This window comes from Podarcis cretensis (assembly GCF_951804945.1).
Source record: "Podarcis cretensis genome assembly, chromosome: 11".
NCBI classification, from domain to species: Eukaryota; Metazoa; Chordata; class Lepidosauria; order Squamata; family Lacertidae; genus Podarcis; species Podarcis cretensis.
The window spans coordinates 7062739-7083318 of record NC_137180.1 but is presented as its reverse complement, the minus strand read 5'-3'; the positions used below and the strand labels follow the sequence as shown (position 1 = coordinate 7083318).

The following is a 20580-nucleotide window of genomic DNA, read 5'->3' as shown; positions in this document are numbered from 1 at the left end:
GTTTCACAATAAATTAAAAGATAAATTGAAATCTACCATGCCCTTCTTTCTTAGCTCTGAATGCTACACTGAGAAGCTGTAGAAGAACATTTGCCAAAGATTCCTTCATTTGAGATACCTTTAGTATTTAAGGAAGAACATCTTCATGAGGGCTTTTTGCAAAACCTGATCATGTAAGTGCTACTTATGTCAAAGTTAAAAAATGGCATATAAAGTTGCAAGTGGAGAGGAAGCTGTGCTGCAGTGGAGTGCTTTAGAGCAAAAAGAACAATGTAGATCTGGATTGTCTGGCAGATCTCTGAATATGAAGTGGATCGGCAGTGATACTTGATACCCCATTGGTGAAATGAAGACTTGGATTAATCGAAAGTGGATTTTCAGGAGTACAGAAGAGCTCCATTCAGTTTTGGTACTCAAACGGATATTTTTGGACTATCAAGTTTTATGCCATTTGCACTAAGTTCTGATTAATGGAACTTTAGGTTTTCACAGAAAATGAAACATCCTTGCATTAGAGTGTATTTTTAATACCTCTGGTGAAATTCACCTAAAACAAAAGACTGCCTTTAGCGCTGGGTTTTTGCATTTCTTGAAGGCGTGAGGTGGGTCACATCCTGCATTATGCATCAGGATTTGAGGCTCTTGTGTCCTATTTCTGAACATTGAGTAAATGGGTCTTTAATCAGAAGATTTAGGCCCCAGTGTACAGTTGTACCTCTGTTCACGAACTTAATCCGTTCTGGAAGTCCATTCTTAAACTGAAACAGTTCTTAAACCGAGGTGTGCTTTCCCTAATGAGGCCTACCACCACTGGTGCCCTTCCACTGTTTGGATTCTGCTCTTAGACAGAGATAAAATTCACAAACCAGGACACTACCGGTTTTGTGGAGTTTGTTAACCGAATCGTTTGTAAACAGGACTGTTCTTAAACCAAGGTACCACTGTATTTGCTGTAGTCTTTGGCTATGTTGCCTTTTAAGTGTGGTTAAGGGAAATATGATTTTTGACCAGGGATGGTACTTTTGTCAAGATGCTTACTTTGTCCTACGGTGTTTTCATGATAACAGTTATGTCCCAACAGGTATGGAAGGGATGCTGCAAGCAAATATTTTGCCTCTTCTAAACTTCCTTTAGGGGAAGGGTGGGCAGAAGGCAGATGGGGTATTTTTGGAGTACTGGAATGGGTTGGTAGCCCCTCCTAAATGGGGCCGCTGAAATTGTGAAAGGGAGAAAAACATGTAAATGTGAGATCTAGTTCAACTACTGAAACCTGTTCAGAGCAGTACCTCCCCACTCTATGTTCCCCTTCCTGAGTTCCAGCTGGTGACCTGGGTTCTAGTGAAAACCAACCTAGATCCTACGAGACTGAAGTCTGCTGACTTGCTCTAAGGAAATAAATTGTAAAGGAAACGAAAATGTAGGAATTTTGCAACCATCATATTAAGGACCCAGTTTGATGGCAAGGTTAACATTTCATTAAATGCAACTACAGTACTTCTAAAAAAAAAAAAAAAATCATTTATCAGGTTGGGATCCCTTTCTACGAAGAATTGAGTTCTTCCTTGCTCCTACAACCAGGCTTTTGAAAGGTTTGCAGAGGAGTGATACTTTTCTCACGAAAGGAGGCAAGAATCTTGAGTTTACAAGTGAAGCCTATAGTGTGAAACAGACTTGCAAAGTCACTGTACTGAATAAGCTAGAGCCTGTTTTCTTGCAGGCTGTTTAGACATCGTCATTTTTCATTTATTAAATGCATACCGGTATATTAAATTTGACATCCCACCACTATCACGTAGACATAGGTTCGATGATAAGTCTGTACTTGTTCAATCGTTTCCACTTTCACTAGGGCTTCCCCCATGCTAAGAACTGACAGTGCTTCAGCTTTTGCTCGAATGCAGCAAGTTCCCTTTGGAACAGTAAAACAAAGGGGATCATCCCTTCCAAAGCCCTTTTCCGATTGCAGGAAGGACGGGGGGTATTGGCCTAGGAATTAGCAGTTTGAGTAATACAGCCCACTGCACTTGGCAGTGCAAGGGATTGGGGTTGGGTTCTTAAAAGCGCCACCAAGTAATGTGCATAGTTGGGCACAGGCTATTTAAGCTGATTTTTAAATAAATTCCAGCAACCTTTGAGAAAGTCAAGCTGAGCAAGTGATTTGCAGGGACTGGAAGCCCCAAACCCCTTTGATGGGTGCAGGGCAGATTTAGGTTTGATGAGGCCCTAAGCTCCTGAAGGCAATAAAAAGGTAAAGGGACCCCTGACCATTAGGTCCAGTTGTGGCCGACTCGGGTTGTGGCGTTCATCTCACTTTACTGGCCAAGGGAGCTGGCATACAGCTTCCGGGTCATGTGGCCAGTGTGACTAAGCCGCTTCTGACGAACCAGAGCAGCGCACAGAAACGCCGTTTACCTTCCCGTCGGAGTGGTACCTATCTATCTACTTGCACTTTTTGGGTGTGCTTTCGTACTGCTAGGTTGGCAGGAACTGGGACCGGACAACAGGAGCTCACCCCATCGTGGGGATTAAAACCACCGAGCTGATCGGCAAGCCCCAGATGCTCAATGGTTTAGACCACAGCGCCACTCGCGTCCCACTGAAGGTAAAAGGGCCCTTTAAATGTCCAGCTGTCCTTTGTCAAGAATAAATTGCTACTTTTTTGTGTTGAATATATGCTATATGTCTAGTTAGCTGTGTTAGTCTGCCGTAGTCGAAACAAAAAAAATAATTCCTTCCAGTAGCACCTTAGAGACCAACTAAGTTTGTTATTGGTATGAGCTTTTGTGTGCATGCAAACTTCTTCAGATACTAAATAGATTGTAGATAGATTGTATCTGAAGTGCATGGACATGAAAGCTCATACCAATAACAAACTTAGTTGGTCTCTAAGGTGCTACTGGAAGGAATTTTTTTTTAATTGCTGTGGGTTTAACCACAGAGCCTAGGACTTGCCAATCAGAAGGTTGGCAGTTTGAATCCCCACAATGACGGGGTGAGCTCCCGTTGCTCGGTCCCTGCTCCTGCCAACCTAGCAGTTCGAAAGCACGTCGAAGTGCAAGCAGATAAATAGGTACCACTCTGGCGGGAAGGTAAATGGCATTTCCGTGCGCTGCTCTGGTTCGCCAGAAGCGGCTTAGTTATGCTGGCCACATGACCCGGAAGCTGTACGCCGGCTCCCTCGACCAATACAGCGAGATGAGCGCCGCAACCCCAGTGGCCCACGACTGGACCTAATGGTCAGGGGTCCCTTCAGTGGCGTAGCGTGGGGGGTGCAGGGGGTGCCGGCCGCACTGGGCGCAACATCTGGGGGTTAGGGATAGGGTTAGGGGGCGCAAATCCAGAGTTAGGGGGTGCAAATTACTTGCCCCGGGTGCTGACAACCCACGCTATGCCACTGGGTCCCTTTACCTTTACCTTTAAGGTGCTACTGGAAGGATTGGGTTTTTTTATGTGCTATATGGTAATTTATGGACTTAATAGGTATCTAAAACCAGTGTTATTTTAGGGAGCCGCCTAGCAGGGGGGGCCCATTACTTACATCACAGGAGCCTACACAACACAAAACAGTGTTGCTGTATGTAGGTTTTATTTTATTCGTTTTTTATGTACATACAGGGTTTTTTTTTCCTTTAGTTTTTTTTTTGGGGGGGTGGGGGCCAAGACAGTGGGGCCCTAAACTATAGCTTGCTCAGCTTATACGCAGATCCGGCCCCGGATGGCCACGAGGCCTGCGAGGCTGCACGCAGCTACTTTCGCTTTCCGAGTCCGGCCCGCCCGTCTGCAAATACGACTAATTCTGATTGGAGCGTGAAAGTGGGAGGGCTGGGACGAAGGTGGGAAAGGGAGGCATTTGCGCGCGCGGAAGCGGGGGGAGGAATCTGGTTGCCTTTCCTGCAACCCGAGTCCAGGTATCTTCTGAACGTGGTGACACCTGCTCGCTTGCGGAGGTAAGAGGGCTTTGAGCGCGCGGAAGCGTGGCGATCTTTGGTTCCGGAGAGAAAAGCGGCGCTGTAACTCTGCAAAAAGTCACAAATCCCGCGCCTGCACCTCTTTTCCGCAGGCCTGCGGGAGAGCAGCGCTGCTGGCGCGGCCGCGTGCGTGGGAGAAGGGGACCCGATTCCCTTCTGCCCCCCCCCCGACTCGCGCGGAGACCCTCCACTGGGATCCGATTGGGGAAGGGGGAGGGAGGGAGGGAGGAGCGGGTTGGCGGGGAACGACGCCTTTTTTGGTATCATCTGAAATGCCTAGCTTTGTAAGAATCCCCGGAAATCGGCAGATCCGCTAGCATTCCGCATCTGGAGGCCGCTTTGCGCAAGACGGCAGGATGTTAGATCAACGCTTAATAAAAAAAGAAAAAAGGATAAAATGAGAAGTGAAAAGTCACCTGGAAAGCCTAGTTATGAGTGAAACCATTAATCTGAAGTAGGCGGTGGCGGGGGGCCTTGCTGGCAACCCTGGAGAGCCCCTGCCGGCCAGTGTCGGTAATGCTGGACTCTATGGGGATAAGTTGGCCAGGGTAGCTAGAAGTGCTGTCTCTTCCTCTCCTCCCAGATTATTAAATGGGCCACAAGAGTACTATATTGTACAAGAGAAACTGTCGTACATAAAAGGTAAAGGGACCCCTGACCATTAGGTCCAGTCGTGCCCTTGTTCTCTTTTGAAATCCAGAAATGCACAGATTTTACCTATGGTTTTATGGCAGAGGTCCAGTTATATATAGGTGGAGCTATATAGATATATTTAAAGGTATAGGGACCCCTGACCATTAGGTCCAGTCGTGACCGACTCTGGGGTTGCGGCGCTCATCTCGCTTTATTGGCCGAGGGAGCCGGCGTACAGCTTCCGGGTCGCGTGGCCAGCATGACTAAGCCGCTTCTGGCGAAACCAGAGCAGCGCACGGAAACGCTGTTTACCTTCCCGCTGGAGCGGTACCTATTTATCTACTTGCATTTTGACGTGCTTTCGAACTGCTAGGTTGGCAGGAGCAGGGACCGAGCAACGGGAGCTCACCCCGTCGCGGGGATTCAAACCACCAACCTTCTGATCGGCGAGTCCGAGGCTCTGTGGTTTAACCCACAGCGCCACCCGCGTCCCTTTGTCGTACATAAGCTCCCTCAAGTTCAAAGCTTCCCTAAGGGCAAGGAGAAACAAGCTGTTGTAGGCAATGTTCATTCAGTTTTTGTTGAGGCAGGTTATACCCGGAAGAGATTGATCCCAGAAGGAGCAAGATGGGGCTATTGGCAATAAATGCAACAATTGTGGAAGAAGTAACACCTCCTCAGGCATCTGGCTGCATCTCTGTGGGGGACCCTGGATTTCTTTGCGGAGTTGCAGGTGCTGTGGGCCAGTGAAGGGACCTGCTTCCTGTTTTTGTGGAGCTTTTTCCTCTGCCTCCTTCTAAATCACAGGCCCTGCTTTGGTTCCTGTGCTCTGAGCTGATAACTAGATAGTCCAGCAAGCTGAGCCTGCAATAGGCTATTTCCTTGGAGAGGCTTGGCTGGTTATTTGCTTGACCTCTGAGACTCTTGGATCCAATCAGAAGCTCATTTATTAGATAAATGAGAGCTGATTCATGCATATTCCACTCAGTGGTGCAAAGTGTGCTGGAAAGCTTTGTGTCTTTTAGTCACACATTCCTAATCATGGAACAACGAATGCATGCGCTGCTTTTTTTACTGACAACATACAGTATCAGAAATCATTCCCTTGTTGTTCTTCAAGTATGTTCATTTCCCCTGCACCTGCTGTCCACAAAATCAGCTCAGGTTGGAGTGCTGTGTTCCACTTATGATGTTCCAAAACAATTACGCTCAACATACAGATACCAGAGCAAAAAGCGCCCATATGCACAGCCTACTGAATGGAAAACTGACCAGTGGGTGACACTAATGCTGTCCATGTGCAGGGTGGTACAGACTTCCACACAGAGTGTCCTTTTCCTCTCCCTGCCACCAGCGGCCCTTGGCATAGCTGTCAACTTTTCCCTTTTCTTGCGAGGAATCCTATTCAGAATAAGGGAATTTCCCTTTAAAAAAGGGAAATGTTGACAGCTATGGCCCTTGGTGAGCCTGAAAATCTGCTACAGAAGGTTGAGGGGGCCATGGTGGGAGGAGAATAAGGACTGGGGGGTGCTTGGGGAAAGCAGAATTAGTGTTTCTGCTTGCATGATAATTGGATTTCACCCAGATCAGATTAACAGGCAATATTATCTTTACTTAGAAACGTAAGAAGACCATGGAGCCATTCTTGAACCCTAAAGAATCTGCCAAATTCATAGCAGAACACAGTAAAGATGTGTACATTGAAGACGATGGTGTACGGAAAGTTGCAGAGATGTTATTTGACAAGGTCTTGGAGAAAGAGTTCAGTGTGGCCGGCTGGAAGTCTTCTCATGAGCTGAACCCTCAAGCGGCAAATGAAGATGCAGTGAACTGGGTGTTCCTTGCCGATACCCTCAATTTTTCCTTTTGGTCTGAGCGTGAAGATCACAAATGTCTGGTGAAGTATAAAGGCAAAACATACAGTGGTTACTGGTCTCTTTGCGCTGCCATCAACAGAGCACTTGATGAGGGTTAGTTCTTAATTTTCAAAATTAAAGAAGAGAATTTGTGGGCAAATAACCTTGATTTGGGGGGAAATGCAAAGATCCATTCAAGCCAGTTTTGAAATCTTTGTGTTACTCATACAGCTACAACTTTAGGTTTGGATCCCAGAGTCACAGGTGTGAGTATCATCATTATTTTAAATAAGCAGGGCACTTGATACCTAACTTGCCATGCTTCAGAACTCCAGTACCAAAGGACCAGAATTAACAATAAGTCACAGGATTTACCGTACCTCCCCTGGTCTCTGCACCTTTGGGATAAACCTGAACACTCTGCTGCCTGTGTGGTCTTTACGTACCTTGAGGAGCTTGGAGGCAGGTTGGTACGTTAGGGAGCTGCTGAGACTGGGCAGCAGCGATCATTCTTAAATTCCCTATCTTAAATTCCTTGCCCTGAATCCTACAATCCAACACAGGAGAACTCTGGTGAATGACAGAAATGGGTGAGGTGAGAGAGCAAAGAGAAATGATAGTTTGTGGTATTGTCAGGGACTCAGCGGGAGCGCAGGGAGGAGAGGAGATGGAGAGCGAGGGGGAGCAATCCGAGGGCAGCGTAGGAGAGGATGACAGCAGCCCAATAGATTCCGTGAGCCTCTCCAGCGAATCGGAAGATTCACAGAAGGGGGCGCCGATGGGCAGGGCAAGGGGGGACCCAAGGGGGACACCCCAGAAACAAGGGGCCAGTGGGGACTCCCAGAGCAGCAGTTGGAAATCAGGACCAGCTTCCCCACCAGAGCGTAGTGGGGGGGGGGGAGGAGTCCCAGGTATCAGAGCCCACATATTCACCACCAGCGAGAGAAGAGGAGTCAGGGGTGGCCACGCCTCCATCAGAGAGCGAGGGAACGGTCAAAAGGAAAGTTGCAGGCTGGGCGCGCGCGCCAAGTTCAAATGTACAGGCGAGCGGCACCGAAGGTAGCCCGGATAGGGAACCAGGTCCTAAAGCCCGCCGGAAGGAGGGGGAAGAATCATCAGGGTCAGTGTCAGAGGAGTCCAGGAAGGAGGAAACCCTAGCGGGCAGGAGGGCCCAGAGGAGAAAGGAACTTAGGAAGAGGTGGAGCAAGGCGAGAGTCTTAAACTGGTGTGGAAGGGGCGGAGACTCAGACGGGACTTCGCCGGTCTAAGGTCGAGACGTAGAGCTGCGCGCTGCGGCTTTAAAATGGAAACTGAACCTCAATAAAGACTTTTGTACATAACTACAGCCTAGCGTTGGTCCTCTGTGAGCTGGGACCTGGAGGCAGCTCTGACAGGTATGAACAAAGTATTGATAAGAGAGAGGCGATTGCCTCTGGGAAGCCTACTTAGCAGAGAGTGCAAGGGCTTAGTTGGGTGGGAGAGAGGTAACAGCCTCATTTTCTAGATCACAGAAAAAGCAGCTCCTGGTTACTAGATCACCAGAAAACCAGTTGCTCCTGTAATCAAGGACGAATCTAAACAAAATATAAGCAATATTTCTTTTAGTAGGGTTGAGGATTCATTTGGAAATAATGAAATAATATTGTTAGCCCGTGGGGACTTTTTGTGAGTGGGGATTCCACCTCCCTTCTACGAGGTGGCATTTCAAATCCAGTACTTGGGGCTGCATAGACGGCCTAAGTGTTGGGTTAATTAATATTTTAGTGGGATGGGTATGCTAGAGCCTCCTTCCACTCATGTATCGCCCTCCTCGGTAGATGTGCATAGGCGAGTTAAGTTCTGCTTTATATTGTTTTTATGTATTTATTGTGATTAAAGTTAGGTGCCAATAATGCATCCAATAAATACATCCAATAATGAACACAATTTGAAGGGGGGAAAGAAAGTTTTTTTAAAAAATTAAATAATAAGTTAACTCAGGTTCTGTTTTCAGGCTTTCTGTGGGCATCTGTTTGGCAGGAGCAGGATGCCGGGCAATTTAGAAGTAAACAGTTTAGTTGCTTTAATAATGCGCGCAACAGTAAACTTTGCAATTCTGTAGCTGGGATATAAATAAATAGAGCCTCATCTATTATTGTATGGTTGTTACTGTTCCTTGTTGTTTTTGCTTTCTGAAGGAATACCCATTACCAGCGCTTCATATTATGCCACTATGACCCTGGAGCAAGTGAAACATGTCTTTCGCTCGGACACAGAGGTTCCCATGCCTTTAATCGAGGAGAGACATCGGGTGTTGAATGAGACCGGGACAGTTCTCCTGGAGAAATTTGGAGGCTCTTTCCTCTCGTGCGTTAAGAAAAGTGGGAAAAGTGCTCAGACATTACTACAGCTAATAGTAGAAAATTTCCCATCTTTTAGAGATGAAGCTTTATTTCAGGTATTATTTTTATTTTTATTATAGTTGCTTTTTTATAAAATGTAATTCAAAGGGGTTTACAAAAGTAAAACCTACATTGAAAACCAACCAGCTCAAAACTAAAACAGAGTAAAAGCTAAAAACACATTCAGCATAGCTGTCAACTTTTCCCTTTTTTAAGGGAAATTCCATTATTCCGAATAGGATTCCTCGCAAGAAAAGGGAAACGTTGACAGCTATGCATTCAGATTTATTAAAAGACAGGATTAAAACATCCCACCAACTGAAGGGAAGCCACTTCAGGACAGGACACCCCTAAATATTGTGAGAATTACGCTTACCTGTCTCTTGCCAGGGAGGCAGTCATCACCCATTTATGGGAATATATTATGGATCTACTCTAATTTTCAGTGTGGAAAATTTTCTCTTCTAAATATTCATAACTTCCCATTGCAAATAAGACACCATTCTTCTCTGGGGAAATAAAATGCAAACACTGTTAAATATTATGGATTGGTGTTTCATTGGCTTCACAATACAGTGGCTCTCCTCAGACATCACACCAGGCAATGGCATGTTCCAAATGTAGTTTAGAACCCAAACAATGGCTTGGGCTTTCAGATAGTCAGGAAACCGTGGTTTAGAACTGCTTGTTTGCTTTGCTTTTCTGTCTGCTCAGCAGTCTTGTATCTAGGAGCCTTAGCCATATCTGGTTTATTGTCATAAAGCAGTTTATGGTCACATGCAAATAGGGGCAAACTATCTCTTAGCATGAGAGAGGAGATTGGGGCCGCATTGTTCTTCCTCTGGTTATTTTGCTTTTCTTGCATTGCTATGAGCAAAGTCTGTTGTCTGAACCTTGCCTTACAGTTTTTCTTGCTCCAGAGAAACCATAAGCTGTCAGCTATGTTGTTCTCAGTTTACAGATCATGGTTTGTTTGGAGAAGTCAAACGACAAGTCTTGGTTCAGATGACACCATAAGCCACACCATGGCATAGCTCACAGAAGCTCAGCAACAGTAGAAGCAAAGAACTAACAATATCTTCTCTGAGAGCCCCTCTGCATGTGTGTTTGCTTTAAGCTGCAGCTTGCTTTAGTGTTAACATGCGAACTGAGCCATGGTGTTTTGAAAACTCACTTTAAACCATGCTTTCTGATTTGCTAGTGGATCACAAACTCTGGTTTGTTAGTTCACCCTTAAACATAATTACAATGCAATCCTATGCATGTCTACTCAAAAGTAAGTACTTTCTCACATGTGTGTGGATTATAGACATAAGCACCATTAACCAGGGTGTGATCTTTGAATAGAGCCAGTTACCTATACATTTACAACTATCTACCTACCTACCTATCTATCTATCTATCATCTATTATATTTACAGATAGATAGATAGATATAGTATATTCTATTGTATAGTATATTCTGGTTACCATGTGACTTGGAAGATCTTGGCTAAATAACATAATATTTTAAATTGTAGTAATTTGTTTTCAGTGTCCATGGATTTGAACACTTGACTGTGGCTGCTGCGTATTCAGCTACAATATCATTTGTCATTCATGTATTACTTAACTTGAGACTTGAAATGTCAGTTCAAAATCCTCGTTCTGCCAAATGTATGCAGTTGTTACTTATTTGCATAGTAGTTTGTTACAATTGAACTGTCTGAACTTTTCGTTTGTAAAGTTTTAGATCTTTTTAAAATGCAGAATTTAAGGCCCCTTAAGGGTTTTTAAAAATCCAGTGTTCTCTAAAAGCAACAGTAGTCAACAACAACCTCTGTAATAGAAATAAGTCCTCTCATCTTTATACAATTGGACTGTAACTTTCTAAGAGAGAGTCCTTGGCTATTTTATCCTACCAGGTTACATGTTCTGAAGGAAGACCAAATTTTCACCACTCTTCTAACAAGACGGATGCTAGTATCTGTTCGCATTGTCAACACAGTTGCCCTGGCAACAGATTGAAATATTGCAGAGATTTGCAGTACCAAGAAGGGGTGTGAGACGAGATTTAAGTGGTGAAAATGAATTAGGTTTCACCACTTTAGTAAAAATGCATACTAGAACATGGTAAATTTATTAGAATTGCATCCTAATCCTAAACATAATCATATTGAAGCGAGTTCTGTTGATTTCCATGGGATTTCTATGTATCTGTTTTGAGACATAGCCATAGATTTTCTGCTCATTTTACAAGGTGCTATATGAGATCTCAGCCTGTGACAGCAGCTGAAAACTATTATTCACCTGAGGGATCTATGAAAAAATAAAATTAAGTATTAGTTCCAATATGTAATTTGGGTTGTGTATAATTTTGATTTGCATATTACTTCAATGAACTTGCTTCTCAAAGCATCCTAGTCAATAGATAACTATTACTTTTATATTGTTAATTATAGATATGAAAACGTTTACAGTTAGCAATGTAATGAATCATTTCATGCTGGTGACATAGTATGGTGACGTACTAATGTTAACAGTTGTGCCGAATATATCTTAACCACATCTATAACTAAACCAGTAATAGTTTTGAAGTTGTTAGCCCCAGTGCAGAAGCCCCAGTGAAATCTACATACAGAAGTGTTATTTGCTAAATTGGAATGTCAGGTATAAATCAATCATGCATTTTGACCATATGCACTGCATTACTTTTGGTGAGATGTACACATTTGATGGCTTGGTTAGTTTGCCCTATGCTATTTTGCAAAATTTAATTTATTTAAAAATTTAAAATAATTTAACAATTTTAAAAAATTAAAATTTAAAAAGTGAAACATAAATTATGGAAGTTAAATAATACTGTAACAAAAATTCTGCTTTTATTCTTGATTAGAGCTGCATCAGGGCACAAGTGTTTTGGAGTTGTTTCTTATTACACTGCTCATTATAGTTTTTTAAAGATGGGAACTTTTGTAAATTTTATAGCACACTAACAAAAAGCAATAAAAACATACATAATCATTGAAATCCACAGTTGGGCAATGCATTTTAGTAGGAGCACTCAAAATGTTGCAAAAATGGTGCTTGAGCTTTTATGTTACTTATAACTCTTCACCGAGGTAGATATTACACAAAGCTGGAGTTGAGTGAATGAAGGAAAAATCCATTAAAAAAATAGGCTGGATGTTAAAGCCTTGAAGTCTGCATTTATACTCATTCTGAATATAGTGATTGCAGACCGATTAGTCTCTACTGTATGTTTGCAAGTACAGTGGTACCTCAGGTTAAGTACTTAATTCGTTCCGGAGGTCTGTACTTAACCTGAAACTGTTCTTAACCTGAAGCACCACTTTAGCTAATGGGGCCTCCTGCTGCCTTGCGATTTCTGTTCTTATCCTGAAACAAAGTTCTTAACCTGAAGCACTATTTCTGGGTTAGCGGAGTGTGTAACCTGAACCTTATGTAACCTGAAGCATATGTAACCCGAGGTACCACTGTATCAGGTTACACCTAGAATTCTGCAATGAAGAAGCATCATCTGCCTCCTGTTTTTGTACACGAAAGGCCTGTTATCTTGTCTCATGCCTTAAGGAGAACACACAGGTCAGGGAATAATTTAGCAGGTGTAATATTTTGATATGGCACTGGAGTTTTGAGGTAATGAAAGGATCGTTTCAGATCAGAATGTGTGTGCAGATCTGAATAGATAATCTGACCTTTGAAATTTTCCAGAAACATGTTGCTTCAAATGAAATCCAATATATGTATAGAAATATATATAGAATCCAGAAATATACTGATGTTTGGATATTTACAAAAATAATCCAGTGTAGAGCACAAATGCAAACATTAGCATATCAGCACAACCCTTTGCCAAAAATGCAAAATCCCTGAAATAACTGAAGTAAATAGGTTTATCAATGTATAAAGCAGACATGGCCAAACTTGTCTCTCCAGCTATTTTGGGACTACAATTCCCATCATCCCTGACCACTGGTCCCGTTAGCTATGGATGATGGGAGTTGTAGTCCCAAAACAGCTGGCGGGCCAAGTTTGGCCATGCCTGGTATAAAGTGTGCATAAAGTCTATGATCCTCACCTGCACCTAGAACTTTGGAAGGGCATTGCAGCAGCAGTTCCTACTGTTGAAGAGGATTTCTTTATTATTGAACTGGGCAAAAGATTCCTGCATGGCGGGGGGGCTGGACTAGAACCCCCTCTTGGTCCCTCCCAACTCTTAGGATTCTGTAACATTTATATTGCACTCCAGAACCAGATTAGAAGCCAGTGTACATGACCGAGTGCTGTGCAAGTGAATCGTCCCCTCTTTGGGAGACACTGAAGTTTCCAGGCTGTTTTCAGAGAGAGGTCTCAACATGCACCTACACTGTAACTTGTCGAAAAGAACCTTGAAGTATCTTTTTTTTTATATAAGTATATTTATTGAATTTTCCAAAAATTAGTTTAAAAAACAAAAAGAAAGAAAAAACAGCAAAAATACAAAAAACACAAAATTAAAACAGATACAATTTCCAGTACTTATTTCCATTAGCTTGTTTCTCAGACCTCCTCTCACCTCCCCTTCTTGTATTCCAATTTAAATTTTTAATTCAACAAATCCTTATATTCAAAATTAGACATCAAATACTTAAACAACATTGCTCATTACACTTTTCCTAAAGTCAACCAAAATATCCCTTTCATGGCTTTCCCCAATTCCAAGCAAATAACAGAACATAGTAAAAATAAAGCAAGGTATAGTTATATACCCTTTGGATTCCCAGACCCCACCCACCCCTTTCCTGGTTTCAGTCCCCAAAAAATGTTCATGAGTTCAATATCTTGTCTAGCCTGGAAATCTCACATCCGAGGCTTTTAAATCTCTTTCAGCCCCTCTCTGCCGGCCTTTTTGATAGTCCTTAATGTTAAACCCCAGATTTCGAAAAGGCTTTGGCCCAACAGGGTCCATATTCTTCCCAGCCAGCCCTCCATACTTAAAACCTCTAGGGTACCCCAACATACTCCTATCAAGTCCAAATGTCCCCAAGATCAAGTTTGTAATCCTTCGGAACCTCGAAGTATCATAATGGTGTATATTTTTCCTTTGCCTATCAGGGTAGAAAGGTGGCTTTCTACAAACGAGCGCAGATTCTTGTGGCTGACACTTGGAGTGTCCTGGAAGGAAAAGGAGACGGTTCCTTCAGTGATATTTCCAGTGTGACTATATTTGCTGATTATAGAATACCACAGGTGCTTGTTCATCTGGGAGCAATGAAATATTCTGATGAACTAATGAAAAAACTCAAGGAAGGTATGAAACCATTCAGGATTATCAAAAAATGTAATATTTGAGAATTTTTAGAAATAGCTTTTTGTTGACTGTACGTGGATGGGGGACACAAATCTTTGTAGTGGTGCTCAAAATATAGGCTAAGTCCTATTACAGACAAGTTTTTTCAGCCCATGGAAATTAAGTTACTAAATTGAATCTGTAATTAAAGTACCATCTTCTTTCCTGCTACTCTGTTATTGAAGAAAAATACAGACAAAAATATAAGGCTGATTATTTCTGCAAAATCTCATATAGTCTAAGGATTTCATTTATAGAATTATTTTCTTATACAGTGGCAAAGGAGTGAAAGTTTTCATATTTTTCACGTATTTCTTGCAAAACATGAGCGTAAAGAGATTTGCCTTGTAAAGGGTCACATATCTTTGCAGTTCTGTTTCTTACTCATACCATGTGCACTTGTGGTTTACTCAGTCACAGCTGTGTGTTTTTTTTCATTTTTCTTCAATAATGAAATAGTAGAGAGGAAGAAAGTGTGTCAGTTTACAAACCCATGACAGTGTATTTCTGTAAGAAAATTACCTGTTACAGGCCTTTAATATTTTATTTTCCTTACTGGAATCAGAAGTGATTGGATTTTTTTAAAAAATGTAAGGCTAATTTACTAGTTAGGTGTAAATCTGGCATAGGCAAACTCGGCCCTCCAGATGTTTTGGGACTACAACTCCCATCATCCCTAGCTAACAGGACCAACTTCATTTACTACGTTGCAATTAAGATTGGTGCTATTTATAAGGAGAAGACCAGATTGGCTCTTGGACATGGACCACATTGTTAACCTCTTTTGCTAAATGTATCACCACCTATCTTAGGCTATGTACACATTAGTGGTTTAAAATGAAGAAAGGTTGTTTCCCCTTCTGCATTTCAAGTTACATTGCCATGTTGCTGTACACACTAGCAAGGAGGCACCTTCTCATGTGCATTATCTGTTTTACCCAGGCATGCGCACACACGCGCACACACACACACACACACACACACACACCACCACCACACATGTACCAGCAGTGGGACTGCACGAGAGCCAGAGCAAACCGTATTGTGTACACAGCTCCTGTCAGGTTTGCAGGTTAAACCACTGAATATACCGTATTTTTTGCTCTATAAGACTCACTTTTTCCCTTTTAAAAAGTAAGGGGAAATGTGTGTGCGTCTTATGGAGTGAATGCAGGCTGCGCAGCTATCACAGAAGCCAGAACAGCAAGAGGGATTGCTGCTTTCACTGCACAGCGATCCCTCTTGCTGTTCTGGCTTCTGAGATTCAGAATTTTTTTTTTCTTGTTTTCCTCCTCCAAAAACTAGGTGCGTCTTGTGGTCTGGTGTGTCTTATAGAGCGAAAAATACAGTACATAACCTGAATTATCCTGATTAAAGTTGAAAGCATTAGAAATGCCATCTTTTTTATATATAAAAAAGTGTTGTGTACCGCAGATAGGTTTAATATTCTGAGTGTCCTACCTCTTCTGTTTTACTAATTTATATTACTCTCCTGTAGGACACATGTTTCCATCTGGAGACTATCAGGAAGTGGAAATCCGAGGTTGCTCTATTTGGTGTTGTGATCTCATTTGCAGTCATTTGCTGGAGCTTTACAAAAAGAAAGGCCAGAACATGGATGAGAAGATCAATGCCGTTCTCCTTGATTATTATCTATGGGATTATGCACGGGACCACCGGGAAGATATGAAGGGAGTTCCTTTCCATCGTACACGTTGCATATACTACTGAATACTGTTTTAATAATTGAGGATAAAGTATAGTATCAAAATCTAGATGCTGAGTTATGCCAAGTAGTGGTGCCATTGAAATCAGTAAGACTTAATTTAGTCATGACTCATTTAATTCCAATTTGTTACCCAATAACAGTTTTGTATAAAAACTTGCAAAGAGTAAATTGAGAGCACTTATCATGTATTTTTCAGAATCTACTCTTTTAAAAGCTATTATGCACACTGTCTGTATCACAGGAAAGGTGTTTTCTCGTAATGTTTACACCATTCCTTTGCTGCTTTGATTGCTTTGTTTCAAGAGCGCCTGAGTCTGTAATTGATAAAGTTTCTATTTCTGTTTCAGCAATATTTTTGTATTCAGTTCAATGAAGAAAATGGTGTGAAATAATATAAAACATAATTCTGGATTATATCTCATAATATACCAGTAAGCTGAATACGGCATCGTAGTAAATGCTTCTTCAAATTAATCACCTGTGTGCTTGTGCATATATGCATATATACATATGCCTTATATACCTTCTTGTACCACATATCTGCTGAACTAAAGCCACCAAGTTTTATTTTTATGTAAAGTATGTTTGTTTTTGCCCATTATCCCAGTGGATTCCAGGATGCTTTATAATTTTGTTTATTAAAAAAATACAAATATACATAATAAAACTACATAAAGGATGAGACCAACAACCAAAAGGAGCAGTCAACAGCACTTTTGACTTTTAAAGACAAAGCTAATGAAAAGGTTTTGGCATGATACCTAAAAATATAGGAGTTGATACCTTCTGCATGCAAAGCATGTGTTCTACCCCATGATTTATAGCCTCTCGACTCACCCTTACAAGGATGCAAATCTAGGCACACAAAATGAAGACAATTGTACGTTGCTGTATGTAAGGGGCTTCGGAGGGATACCTTCTGAGACCTGAAGAAGTCCCTGCTGTCAGGAGCTTGTCCTACACTCGAGTAGGACCCTGGTAGAGACACATGCCCAACAGGCATGTTCTCTCCCTCCTGGTCGATTGTTCGGGAGCTTCAAAAGCTTTCTTCAGCCCAAACGTCAGCAACTGATGCCAACAGACACCGGAACACTTAGCGATCCGCAGAGTCTTTGCAGCTTGCGTAACAGACCTCAGCAACTCAGCATTTTGGCTAATCTACTTTATTTACATATAAACACACATGGAACACTGCAACATGGCTCCCTCTCTCTCTAGCATCAGACAGCAAAGACAGAAAGCAAAGGGCAAGAGTCCCACTTCAGGGAACACAGTAACACAAACATCCTGTCTCCGTTACTTCCCACTTTGTGGAGTCAAAACATACACCGTCATCTGATAGACAAAAATCCCATGACTGCAATCATGGAGCAGGAATTCTAACACCTGCTGCCGTGGCACATGTGAATCAGAGCAGCCATATGCCTACGTGGAGCATCTGTGGTCTAAACCACAGAGCCTAGGACTTGCCGATCAGAAGCTTGGCAGTTTGAATCCCCGCAACGGAGTGAGCTCCCATTGTTCTATCCCAGCTCCTGCCAACCTAGCAGTTTGAAAGCATGCCAGTGCAAGTAGATAAATAGGTACTGCTGCAGCGGGAAGGTAAACGGCATTTCCGTGTGCTCTTGTTTCCATCACGGTGTCTCGTTGCACCCAAAGTAGTTTAGTCCTGCTGGCCCCATGACTCGGAAAGCTGTCTGTGGACAAACGCCGGCTCCCTTGGCCTGAAAGCAAGATGAACGCTGCAACCCCATAGTTGCCTTTGACTGGACTTAACAGTCCAGAGGTCCTTTACCTTTACCTGGAGCATCTCCACATAAAGTGGGGGGACCCTGGGCAAGCCCCCCACCCCTGGAACCAGTAAACCCATAGTCTGGTTGTACAGGAGTGCGGCCACTTCACACACTGGCTAAACACGCAGCTGGCAGAGTTGTGAAAGTCATGGCAGCTTCACACAACACTGTTTCCTCTTGGTGGGTGAGGAAGGCAGCCTGCCAAAGCTGGAATGGGGGCGATTGAGGCCTAGTAGTCCATGAACATTGAGCAATGGCTCCAGTTAAGTCCTGCCAGGGCCGGCCCATCCCTGAGGTAAGGAGGTCAGGACTCGGGTGGCAAGATTCACAGGGGCAGCAGCAGCAGCAGATCCCACTGTCAATCTTCTGCCCTTGTTCCCGATATGTGGGTCGTCCCTCACGCCTTCTCCCCTGCTGGGCAACCCACTTTGGGGTCTGCCTTGGGTGCCAAAGCCTCTTAGCCCGGACTTGAGCTCTTCACGTGTGAATGGCCATCCGTGGACACCACAAAACGTTCCTGTTGCCTCAGAGACGGCCAGGGTCAAGTGCTTGGGCCAGTTCCATGGGCGAATCCAGTGTTTTTATTGGGGGGCGGCAAAAATTGTTGAGCTTTTTTGGCGGAGATTGGGGGGCAGGCCTCTGCTGGGGGGGCAGAGAACCTCAGTTAATGAAGCATTTTTCATGCTTTTCGATACTTTTTGATGGCTGCCGCCTTGAGCATTGTTTTAACTATGGAAAGGCGGCATACAAATAAAATGATGATGATGATGATGATGATGATGATGATGATGAAAGGAGAATCTGAGTGGTAAGGGCAGGGGTCAGCAAACTTTTTCAGCAGGGGGCCAGTCCACTGTCCCTCAGGCCTTATGGGGGGCCAGACTATATTGGGGGAGTGAACAAATTCCTATGCCCCACTGATGATGATAATAATAATAATAATAATAATAATAATAATAATTTATTATTTTTCATTTATATTCCACCCATCTGGCTGAGTTTCACCAGCCACTCTGGGGAAATAACCCAGAGATGCATTTTAAATAAATGTACACAGTCTACTTATTTAAAAACACGCTGAGGGTGAAAGACTTCTGGGGAAAGATATATAACGTATTGGAAAAAATGTTGAAATATACATTTATAAAGAAACCAGAGGCCTTTCTTATTGGAATAACAGGTTTGGAATTGCCCAAGAAAGATGTTATATTATTTTTGTATGCCACAAAATTTTGTTTTTTGTTAGCTAAAAAGTGGAAAACCCAAGAATTACCAACGATAGAAGAATGGCAGATGAAGATGATGGATTTTTCGGAGCTAGCAGACCTAACCGGAAGAGTCCGCGACCAGAAGGAGGAGGAGTATCAGGAAGATTGGATCAAATTTAATGATTACTTAGTTAAATATGTTAAGTTAAATTAACTGAAAACAGCTTGCAGATACTTAATTGGTTTAGGATTTATTGAAGTTAAGTGATGAATTAATATGTTTAATTTCATAATGTGAAGATCTAAGGATGTTAATGTTTAAGTTAATTTTTTTTTAAGAACTGTGATTTGGAAAACCGTTAAAAGGACATGCAATGAAATTCAACCAAGGGGAAGTGAGGAAGTCACTTAACAATGTTATCAAGTGTAATTTTTAATAAGGCTATGATTTATGTTTGTTTGTTTTATGTGTTTGTTTGTTTATAATGTTGTGAAAAGCAATACATTTTTTGGAAAGAAAATAAAAAATAGAAACACGTTGATCCCTGGGCCGCCCGCAGGCCGGACTGAAAAGGCGACTGGCTCTAGGCAAACCGCGCGGCCTCGGCGGGAATCGCGGCTTGCGCCTGCAGGGGGCGCTGCGCCCCGGAGGGCCGCGGCGAGAACGCGGAGGCGGCGCCGCTCTTGAGGGAGCCGCCGACTGCCCGTCGCCAGCGCGAGAGGCCCGCTCGGTTGCCTAGCGACCGGGGTAAACAAACGTGAGCCGCGGATCTTAGCGGCGGGAGGGAAGGAGGGCGGTTTCGCCTCGGGTGCGGCGGGACGCGGCGGGACGCGGCGCCCCGCTCCTCCTCCTCGTCCCGCCAGCAGCGCAGGCTCCGGCGGCGGGCGGCGAGGGGTCGCTCCCGGGGCGGGCGAGGGGAAGCGCGCCTCGCTGGACGGAGAGTTTCCGAGTTCGTCCTTCCCTGCAGGCAAAGCCCAGCTGCTGCTTTTCTCCTCTCCCAACTTCTGTTTTGGGTCGTTCAGCAAGATCTGAAGCGCTTGCTTGGGAGGGAAGCCCTCTTGGCCGCTTTGGGGAAGGGGGGGGGGGCTTACTTCTGAGTAACAGGCCTAGATCGGTTGGGGCTGTAAAGGATCTTTAGGCTGTGGGAGACTCTTGTGACCTGTGAAAGGAAGTATTTTGCAAACTGTCTTTTATTCTTTGCGTGGTTCTGGTGCATCCCTTTTCCCATTACAGTGGTACCTCGGGTTAAGTACTTAATTCGTTCCGGAGGTCCCTTCTTAACCTGAAACTGTTCTTAACCTGAAGCACCACTTTAGCTAATGGGGCCTCCTGCTGCACGATTTTGAAACAGTTTATAGACCACACAGAGATGCACGTTTCTGCAGATATAAAGCATATACAGTGGTACATCTGGTTACGTACTTAACTTGTTCCAGAGGTCCGTACTTAACCTGAAACTGCTCTTAACCTGAAGCACCACTTTAACTAATGGGGCCTCCCGCTGCCCTGCTGCTGCACTGCCGCTGCACGATTTCTGTTCTCATCCTGAAGGAAAGTTCTTAACCTGAAGCACTATTTCTGGGTTAGCGGAGTCTGTAACCTGAAGCGTATGTAACCTGAAGCGTATGTAACCCGAGGTACCACTGTAATATTATGCTATTTATTGGTTCCAGACAATG

General features: G+C 43.5%; 1 protein-coding gene across 1 annotated transcript; it reads left to right on the top strand.

The window, feature by feature from the left end:
• Window positions 1-3827: 3827 nt before the first annotated feature.
• QNG1 (Q-nucleotide N-glycosylase 1) lies at window positions 3828-16373 on the top strand. Its single transcript, XM_079996147.1, has 5 exons — window positions 3828-3947; window positions 6220-6571; window positions 8635-8894; window positions 13936-14131; window positions 15669-16373. Exons 2-5 carry the CDS (start codon window positions 6235-6237, stop codon window positions 15899-15901), a joined length of 1026 nt encoding a protein of 341 aa, XP_079852273.1. The 5' UTR covers window positions 3828-3947; window positions 6220-6234; the 3' UTR covers window positions 15902-16373.
• Window positions 16374-20580: the final 4207 nt, after the last annotated feature.